This window comes from Gavialis gangeticus, unplaced genomic scaffold (genome assembly GCF_001723915.1).
Source record: "Gavialis gangeticus isolate Ggan-Ray unplaced genomic scaffold, GavGan_comp1, whole genome shotgun sequence".
Classification (NCBI taxonomy): Eukaryota; Metazoa; Chordata; order Crocodylia; family Gavialidae; genus Gavialis; species Gavialis gangeticus.
The window spans coordinates 75,890,297-75,901,006 of NW_017729025.1; the positions used below are offsets into that span (position 1 = coordinate 75,890,297).

The 10,710-nt window shown below is 40.8% G+C and overlaps 1 protein-coding gene across 1 annotated transcript in view; it reads left to right on the plus strand.

Annotated features, from left to right (window-relative positions):
• The window catches only part of SPRED1 (sprouty related EVH1 domain containing 1), a 92,272-nt gene that overhangs the window by 16,552 nt on the left and 65,010 nt on the right, over positions 1-10,710 (plus strand). Inside the window, exon 2 of the mRNA XM_019519924.1 lies at positions 3,523-3,747. Within this exon, the coding sequence (XP_019375469.1) occupies positions 3,523-3,747 (225 nt within the window). The remainder of the gene's footprint in view (positions 1-3,522; positions 3,748-10,710) is intronic.

Here is a 10,710-nt window from a genome sequence, read left to right on the forward strand (position 1 = left end):
AAAAAAAAAAAAAAAAAAAAAAAAAAAAAAAAAGACAAAAAAGTTCTCCTTGATTATTTTTTTTTTAAACAAAAAAGAATGTTCTATGCTTCAGTTAATATACACAGTGAATCAGGATGGTGTTACAGGTTACCTTTAAACAGCCATAAAGGCACTTAAAACAGGAGCATTCATCCATTAGGGTGTCAACCCAAGCTAAATACCCTCTAAATGGTTTAAAGTTATGCCAATTCAAGCAAGGGTTATCCATTGATCTGTTTACCCTGGAATGATATGGGTAACTGTTAGCTCTGGGGAGATAAAGCACTCTATTTTCATTCCTTCAGCATCCCACGATGCACCATTCCCACTCTTTCCCACTCTCTTGCTCTGTGGGCAAGCTTTCAACCCTCCTGATCTCTACAGCCTGGAGGGCTGGTGGGGGGTGCTGGCCCCAAGGCAACATGGGGGGTGCAATCCCAGCACACCCTGATCATGCTGAGCACCCAGGTGCAGCTCGTCAGTTTCCTGCTTGCTTTGGCACCTGTGTACAAACAGCAACATCAACACTGTCTACCTCCATGAAGAGAGACTGGGGGAGATACTGTTTCCCCTAGCGCCCCCTGGCATGACAAGGAACAATGGACACAAATTATTGGAGAGTAGGTTTAGATTAGACATCTACAAGAACTACTTCACAGTTAGGGTGGCTAGGAGCTGGAGACAACTTCCAAGGTAAGTGGTGCTGGCTCCTACCCTGGGGATCTTTAAGAAGAGGCTTGATGCCTACCTGGCTGGACTCATTTGAGTCCAGTTTTTTTTTTCTTCTGCCCAGGCGGGGGGTCGGACTTGAAGATCTACAAGGTCCCTTCCGACCCTACTTCTATGATTCTATAAGAGAATGAGCCAGAAAATGGAAACCACCAGGTGAGTTTCAGCTGCACTCTGATGTGGTATGCTTTGCCTTGACCCAGCCTGCTGAATCTCAGCTCTGCTGTGGTGCAAATACTAACCCAACTTTTGCCCCCACTCCCAACCCAATCCTAAATCAGTGAATCATGTTGAAGATTTTTTCTTTTTAAAAATATTTTCTTTTCATTCCTTTTGTTTTACTTCTGCCCATTTACTTCAAACAAGGTATTTTTAAGAGTTCAGAGTATTAAGCAGGGGCAGGCAAAATGTGACCCGTGAGCTGGATGTGGCCCACCAGGCCATTCTGTCCGGCCTGCAGGACCCCTAAAAAATAGAAAATTAATATATATCTGCCCCTGGCTACCTGTCACAAAACTCAGTAAACAGCCCTCTGCCCGGTATAATTGCCTGCCCCTGATATTAAGCCTTAACCTTTGACTGCTCTGAAACAGTTCTAATTTTATGGTAACATAATATTTCAGATTTAAAATGGTTTAAAAGTAACCTGTAACAGTACCCTCTGTTATTTGTGAACTTGAATGTCTCTTTGTGGTTCTCTTAATAGAAAAGAAGTTGAAATATTATATTTTTGACAAAACTGTGGCACTTCCCAATATTGAGAGAGGCAAAGACTTGTTGGGGGTGAAAAAATCTTATATTGGACCAAGCTGCCTCTCACCATGTTAGCTGTGGACCATCACTGTAACACTACCATATACCCATTGATTCATATGGAGGCCCTAGTAGCTTTGATATCCTTCAGAAAGATCTATTTATTCATGCTTCAAGGAGCATTGGTCAAAGGAAGTGTGGGGCATATGTATTATAAATTTTTAAGTGTACACTTAACATCTTTAGTCTTAAAAAGATAAAGTATGTGTAATTCTAGACTTTAAATTGAAGAGTCATTGACTTTCAGTACTGTGTGAAGTGTTAAGCTTTAGATAATTTGGTTAATGGTCTTCCTCTTCAAATATATGAATGAGTACCATGGTTGTAGACTGCATTTGTGTATGTATATGTGCATATATGATATACATATTTGTGCTGGTTTAGGGGTTCCTAAATGATTATGGTACCCAAAGATCTACTTAAGCTGTCATTACAGATCATTAGTGATATGTAAGGGATGCATGCAGGTGCACATGCACCCCCTGAGATTGACGGTGCACCCCCTGCAAAAAGTGCTGCTGATGCTCGCTCCCCCCCCCCCCCCCCCGTTGCTTTGGGGGCACACGTCATTCATGTTACAGATAGTAGCAAAGGTTTGTAAGTTACTAAATGTAGTGGGGTTTGGGGGATGTTTTGATAAACAAGTTGTATTTCATTGGTCTCTAAACTAAAACGGGTTTTCATTTGTCTGTTTTCACAGCTTTGTGTATTTGACCATTCAGTGGTTAAAAGCATGCATTTTTTAATATGAATCACCAATTAAAGCCAAAAACCACACCACAAACTTAAAATATTAATAGACGTTTTGAAAATCTGAATGGGATATTTTGGCTTTTAAGATTGACAGTTTAGTAAATCATTGTCCCATATCCCAAATGCATTTGTTTATAAATAGCACTCTTCTGTAGATTTCAGTTCAGCTCTTGTATCCTCTGCAACCAGCACTTACCATAATTATGCAAACTTCAGGTCATGTAATGATGTTTCTTTCTTGGACCCAAAGAAGGGCAGTCAGTGCCTGAAACCTGTCTTAATATCTCTCCCAACAGAGTTGGTCCAATAAAAGATATCACGAAAAAATCCTTGCCTCTTGTAGCATTTATTTTGCAAAATATCAAAACTATATATGACTTGTGAAATGGAAGTTAGTTTCCTTAAACGCTATTAGAAAACAGAAGCCAATAGTAAATGTTAAGTGCAAATATACAAATATTCTTAAGATTGTTTTCTCTCTCTCTCTTTCTTTCTCTCTTTCTCACAACAATAAATAACTTTTTAGCTGTGCATAAATATGCAACTCTTTTTGGTGAAACATTGGTGGTCTGGTGAATTATGATCTTATTACAGATGCATATAGAACTATAAATAATACCTTTTTTTTTTTTTTTTTTTTTAAATCTACAGAACATAACTTTTGGGACTGGTAAAATTGTGTAGTTTGTAAAGCAAATAGAAATAAATTTGTTTCCTGGCCTAGGGCTCACCATCGGCCGGTCCCGTAGGGTGTCAGTGGGGCTGCGATCCAGTCCTTTTTGGATTCCATATTGGACTATGTACGGAATTCATGCTGACAGTCTCACTTACTCCCTGATTAGTCAAAATAATTTGGCAGTTGATTTCCCAGAAATAATTAAACCATTGAATTGTATGGATTTGTTTGTTTTAGTTTTTTAAGCAGTTTGTGTCTTGAATGGAGGCTTATGCCATATTTTAGTGTCTCTGATATCCAGACTTTCCAATGCAATAGATTAATATAGAAAATGTCCAAGGGCAAGGAGATGCCTATAGAACAATTTTATTTTAAACTCTTAATTAAGAGTATGTTAATTTAGTTTATTAGCAGACAGTTTTTAAAGCTCTAGCTTCTTCTGGTTGACTGCAGTAAGCACAGAAAACACTCAGCAATCATTATATCAGCTGATGTAGTTTGGGGGATTTCAAATGAAACTGGATGCTTAGCTATTTTATATTTACAGAAAAGCTTATTTGTTCTTTTACATCTCTTCCAGTAATAGTTATGCACGAGTGCGAGCTGTGGTGATGACCCGGGATGACTCAAGTGGCGGATGGTTACCACTTGGAGGGGGTGGACTGAGCTATGTCACAGTCTTCAAAGTCATTCACCAGGAAGAGAATAGCTGTGCTGATTTTCTTATCCATGGAGAACGACTCAGGGATAAAACGGTAACAAAGTATACATATAATTGTATCCTTAATGGAGGCACCTTAAAGGCTATGGTGTCAGAAAGTGTCTGGAAATAAAGGGACAAGAATACAATATTACTGAAATATTTCTAAAACTCCAAAAGAAATTCCACATTTAAAGGTGACAGCTGAATTTTTGTATCTGGATTTTAGCAGAATATCTTTTACTCCTTGAAACTAATATCAAAATAATATTTGAAATCCAACAGAATGAATAGGAAACCTTATATTTTTATGGAAAAATCTTTAATACCAGAATGCAACAGGAAATAGACAACTTCAGGATTTATGCGACTTGGATTTAAGGTTGAAGGAGATACTGAACACAAATTACTGAAGGAGTTTTTCCCAAAATACGATGCCCCTAGACCCATCAAAAACAGCATGGCTTAGTAAGTGATTTAATGTAGTCAGAAAGCATGCATGTTACAATGCCAAGACAGTGGCTATAGAGGCTGTATTACCTCAGGTACTGTTTATTTATAAATTCTTTTTTTTTTTCATTTTTAAAAATAATTGTTAGTTTATATTTAACAAAATAAAATGGGCTTTACTGCTCTCATTTTAAAAATTAATAACTAGTTTTAATAACTTAAAATAATTAAGTCACAGTAACACAGCAGAGATGCAGGACAGCCTGTTGCAGCGTGAGCTCTAGGTGACTGCAGCAGGAATGGCCAGACAGCAGCAAGGGGGAGGGACCACTTTTATCCCGAGCTGAGCAACAGTTTCCGCCCAGCTGCCACCACTGCTGCTGCTGCTGAGCCTGGATGGGTGACTCCAGCGCAGGCATGGGTTGCGCCAGGCTGGGGCTCCGCACACAGGTCTCTGCCAGTACCCTGGGGTTGGGGCTAGTGGCAGCCAAGAGAAGCCACCAGTGCCTGCACTGCCTAGAAAGGCAGTCCAGCTGTGGAGCCACCCCAGCTGCACTACATGCCCAGGGGCAGCAGGACATGCCATGGTGTAGCAGTACAGAGCAGGCGCAGAGTGGGCTGGGGCACTGTTGGTGGTAAAGATGTGCCATAGGGCGCAGGGGCTCAGGGTGGGGTCAGATGCTGACCAGCTCAGGGGGGTGTGCGTTGGGGGGGGCTTCCATGCATGCCCACCATACCCTTAAACTCCCCCCGCACACAATCTCACACACGCATCAACACACCTCTGGGGGCAGCCCTGCTCACTGGTACATGCACATACACCCCCACCCTCCCTCTCCACACACCCCACAGCCCCCCACAAACCCCATACCTACCCACCCACACCCCCATCCAATATACAAGAGTAAGATTTCATTTTGAGTGATTTATGCAATCATTACTATATGCACAACACGAACGCACACAAATCATGACAAAAATATGTTTTTAAATATAACTAAGATGTAATTGTGGATGTTTGACTCTTTAGTATACAATTTGGGGATTTTCCGGTTCTAAGATGGCAGACCTCCTTCCCAAAAGGAATACTTCTGGGGGTAAGGGGAAGGACTTCTGGTGGCAGAGGTCATGGGTTAGGGGGTGGGATCACAGGTCCCAAGATAGTGACCAGGGGGTGGGGCACTCATCAAAAGGTGGGGCTACCCTTGTGGACCTCCAGCCAAAATAATTGCCCACCTCTCATCTAATAGGACTAGATTATATAAGAGGAAATTGGAAATTTCTCTTGGTCTCCCTACACAACCTTGTGCACTTGCAGTTCTTTCCCCCATGTTGCCAGCTCTTTATATACCTTGCATATCATTTGAGGATAGCTTTTGGAGATGTTTGTGATTAGAGATCTTCAGCCAATTTCTCCTGCATGGTACTTCTGTTTGGCTTCAGGATTTGTGGACTAGATCAGTCAGAGGGGAAGGAAATGTCCAAGATGCTGGACTTACTGTACTTATACATATGGAATAAATATTATGTATAACGAGAGGGACATAACTTTTATGTCTGTTCTGTCCTCTGTTAGTTATTCATTCTCCCGTTCATGTTCCTCTTATTTCTGTATTAAAAGTTATTTGGTTGGAGATGAGGAAGAGAAGAGAAGGCTGAGGGGGGACCTGGTGACCGTCTATAAACTCACTAGGGGGGACCAGAAGGGTTTGGGGGAGATGCTGTTTCCCCTAGCGCCCACTGGCATAACAAGGAGTAATGGGCACAAGTTGATGGAGAGGAGGTATAGATTGGACATCCGCAAAAACTACTTCACAGTTAGGGCGGCTAGGAGCTGGAACCAACTTCCAAGGGAAGTGGTGCTGGCCCCTACCCTGGGGGTCTTTAAGAAGAGGCTTGATACCTACCTGGCTGGACTAATTTGAGTCCCGTTTTTGTTTTGGGGTTTTGTTGTTCTCCTGCCCTGGTGGGGGGTCGGGCTAGAAGATCTACTAGGTCCCTTCTGACCCTAAATCTATGAAACTATGAAGTGTCAGTTTCACACTGTTGGCAACTGTGGCAAACCAAAGGGTTTGTTTTAAATGAGAAACTGTCTTCCCCTCTCGTACCTCTGCATTCTTCCACACTCCCCAGGGTAAGTGGTACTTAGTTTCCCAATTCTTGCAGAAGACTTGCTCTCCTCTTTCTCCTACTGTCCAGAAAGGGTCAGGCCCAGAATTAGAAGACTTCAATGACTCCAGGCCTATTAGAGAGTTACTTTGTATACCTTTTCAGTATCCTAGCCCTAACTAGTTGCTGACCAAACTTTTTGTCATCTTAGATTTTAAGAAAAGTTCCATCAAATTAGTGCTGATTTTTTTTCCCCGCTGTGCAGTCTCTGACACTTTCTCAAGGCCTCAGGCAGGTCTTTTCTCTGTAACACCCTGCTGTCATTGCTTAAAGAGTAATGGGCTGCCCAGTAAGAAAAAAGTAGTTAATTGGTGTCTCCTGGCTAATATAATCTTCTAAATAGGTGATGCATCTGTCAATATTTGCCCACCTAATCTTTGGAAGAAGGCAGAACTAGCCCAGCTTTCAGGAAAGTGAGGAGATTGAAATCTTGGTGAATATTATTCATCTTGTTAATAAATATAGAAGAGTCTTTATAATACATACCCAACCTGCTCTTTTATGTGCTCTTAAGAATCAACATAGGAAGGTCAGAGCAGTATTCCCAGTAATAGATTTTCTGAAGGTCATAAAAAGAATTGAATCGGAACAAGAGGTCCAGTTTCAGGGATATTCCAGAGCCCTTCTTTACTTATGTTTACAGTCCACTCCTTTTTTTTCTTACTATCATGTGCATAAGGTAGAGGTCAGTTTTTACCAACCAGTTCTGTCTTTAGTTAATCTGCTCTGGTTGGTAGCCTATAAGTCTGTTGCTTCAGGTTTTTAATATGCCTTGGCTCAAATTCTCTCCTGTTTTCTTGGGGCTATCAAAATAAGGTTTGTTAAGGGAGCCTATTGGCATTCTTGCAGTGTGGCTCAAGTAAGTCTCACAGCTAATACTTGTGCCTGTTCTAAGATCTCAATGCTTTCTCTTTTTTTTTTTCCCCCTCTGCTGATCACTTTGATTCTCCACTGTATGCATTTACACTGAAAATTATTGAATTTATTTGGCCAATCTTGCCACCCTCCCATGACTCCAGTACTCACAGAAGCACGCTAATGGAGATTTGCTGCTTAGTGCTACCGCAGATGGTGCTACGTTTCCTCATTGAGAGAAACTTTTGAAAAGCTTTGCTTGTCTGCCCACTCTAGCTGCTACAGAGTAAATATAGTTGCTATGGAAGATACTGCCTAGGTGAGTAAGCTCATCAACAATACTCGAAGGTCTTCCTTCTAAGATGGTGGAATCCTGGGTGGATAATTGACTTTTATAACTTTAGTTTTAGATTTGTTCTAAAAGATCTAATTGTTTAGCAGCAATAATTTTTTGCTGCATTTAATTTATGGATGTGTATAGAGATGGCTATCATTAGGAATATCCTGGTTTCTAAGAAGAAAGAATAATCTCTCACCAGTTTAGTCCCTTGGGTCCCTTTTCCTTATCGTAGGTGTTTTTATGATGAGCCCTTTTTTACTGTTTTTCCATGGCAAATTGTCTACTCTGTGAAAAGAAATGCTACTGAAACTCTGCTTCTTATTTTGAGCATGTCTGTAATGATCTTATCCTGCCCTGCTGCCTTTTATAGTTCTCTAGTTCGTTGACAGCAGTTAAGCTCTTCCAAGGTGATTTCTGTACAGTTAACATTGAGTTCTTCTATTTTTGTCAAAGTTGAATTTTGTTAGGTGAAGGTTTGCTTAATGTATAATGAAAGAACATTTCCCACTTTGTTTGTTCTTCAGGGTGGTGAGGAGATTTCCATGTTTATCTCTTACTGGTCAATTGTAACTATGACCAGAATTACCTGTGAGCCTTTTTGTAGCTTGGTAAAATTCATATATGTTTCCTGATTCATGATGACAAGTCAACTAAACTTTTGGACTACAGAAACAACTTTCTTTATCTCAGTCAAGCTTTCTCTCAGCAAAGGAAAACCTTCACGAATACTACTCCAGTCAGATCCCAAAAAGATTTTGCAGACAAGTTTAGTAAAAATGTTTTTTCTCTCCCATGACTTGCAAGCCTTTGTAGTCTCTGCTCTGTTTTCATCCTCTGCTCCCTGTTTCCATGTGCCATAGAGGCTTCCATTTGAAGTTTCTTATCTGAAGACATTTTTGGCTCTTCTCTTCCTGGCTAAATAAGTGAACTTTCGAAGTGGGGAGGTACTTCATAGAAACAGAAAATGTTTTTCTTCTTTTCTGTCTTTTTCTTCCCCTTTTCAGGCCTGCCAGTAAATTGCTGTTATATCCATTATTCTAGTTCTAGAGAACAAGAGGTCCTTCAGTTTTTGTTCAAGGTCCTTTTGGGGATATTAAAAGAAAATATCAGGGCTAATTTTAATGTAGCAATAATTAAGGTCCTTTACTTTAAATAGATAAACCAGCCCTTCTGGCTCAGATTGCTTCTCAAGGGTTTTTGTGATCTATCTGACTGAAGAGACTGTTTCTCTGTTCCCTTACATTTATGTCACTGACGCGCTGTGATATGCAGAATCAAGAGAACAATTACCAATGTCAAGCAGTATCCTTCAAACTTTATTCCTCAAACTGTCTCAAAGATACTGTTTGTGTCATTGGATCTCTGAGCTCTGATCAGCAAATTTTACTTAGTAATGAATAGTCTTAAAGGGTTTGTCACTTGATGGAAAAAACCTCTTCATACCACCTCAAACTCATTAAGGAGGGATCTGTCTTTCAAAGAAATGGTATTGTTGTATTTATTACCTGTAAGCAGAATCCATGAGATTCAACATCTTACCAAGGAACTTTTTAGAATAACCAAGAGATGTCTAGTTTACAAGGTTTTTAATAGGCGTGATAGCAGAAAATGTTGGATCAAGGAAGGCCCTTCTGTGTTTTAATCAAGTAATTGTTTTTATGGTGGTAGTTTTCACATCACTTATTTAAGACCCAAACCATCATCCAGCCGTTTAGCAAACAAAATATAGGTGTGTGCTAGCTTGAATCTGAAGAATGTGTGTATTAGGTCCCAGATTACTCAGTTGAAATCCAGCAGTTACACAAGAGAATCTTCTTTTCAAAGTATAAGACTAGGTGGGATCCTAATGCTTATTTAATTTGACTACTTGCAAAACACAGGCCACAGAATTTCACCCAATAATTCCTGCATTGTGTTTTATAACCTCTAGATGCAACAGAGAATCTGCTTTGAAAAGCCATCCAATCTTGAACTAGTAATACAGTATATTCAATTCCAATGGTATGTGACCCTCACTGTTAAATTTGCAGTGTACTTTCACTTTGAGTTTCTTCAAATTTCAATCTGTTATTTGGATCTTGTTAAATGTGGGGTGGGGGGGTGTTGTTTTTTTCTTTTTTTATCAACAGACTTGCTACACTGTAATGAGCTAGAGTGCAGAGGGGGTTGGATACCAAGTTAGCTAAAATCTGATCATATAGCAGAGTTGGTTCCATCAATGGTGGTTCAAAGCGATATCTTCTCAAAGCAGAGTTTTGCTTTTGACACAAGCAGTCTTTAGCCCCAGACTTTTGACATTTGTCTAGTCTTCAAGGGTTTAATTAAGAAATTTGGGTACTCTGCCCTCCCAAAGGGAGGCATTGACAACCTCATCCAGCAGTGTACCCAGTCTCGCCTGGCTGGCTTTTACAAGTCAGGACAGACACAAGTCCAATACACAGATGGTCACCCTTATCCTACCCTCTACATTAGTGGGTGATACCAAGTTAAACTAATCCATATAAACAGGACAAGACTGTGCTTCCTCAACCCTGAACTCTGACTCTCCTGCAAAAGTGGTTGTCCCCAAGTCGTGCCAGGTACAGGAGATATTGTCTGCAAAGCGGGTGGCAAAGTTAGCATCACAGGGGACTGAATTAGACTCTGTTTCACTTTAGAGCATGGGACAGTAAAAGTCCCCAAAAGAGAAACCTCACAAAAAATGGAATATAAAGTATTGGGAGACCAAAAAGACCACTGTCTAATGCCTGGGGCTCCAGAGGTATAAAAACACAATCGCACACAAAAAAAACCTGTCTTGTGGTTCAGGGGCCTTTGTTCAGTGCCAGTGACTGGAAGGCTACAAGTTCAAGGCTGGGTGTGGGCCCCTCAACCTCAGCCTGAAAATGCAGCCATGCGGGTTCAAGGATCTTTTGTACCTGAGGATGCTGAGAGAGTTGGCCATTATGGTTGCAGAGCCACTGGCCACTATCTTTTGAAAACTTGTGGTGAGATGTCATGGATGATTAGAAAGGGGCAAATAGATTCATAGATTCATAGATTAAGGGTCGGAAGGGACCTAGTAGATCTTCTAGCCCGACCCCCCGCCAGGGCGGGAGAACAACAAAAAACCCCAAAAAGAGAAACGGGACTCAAATGAGTCCAGCCAGGTAGGCATCCAGCCTCTTCTTAAAGACCCCCAGGGTAGGGGCCAGCACCACTTCC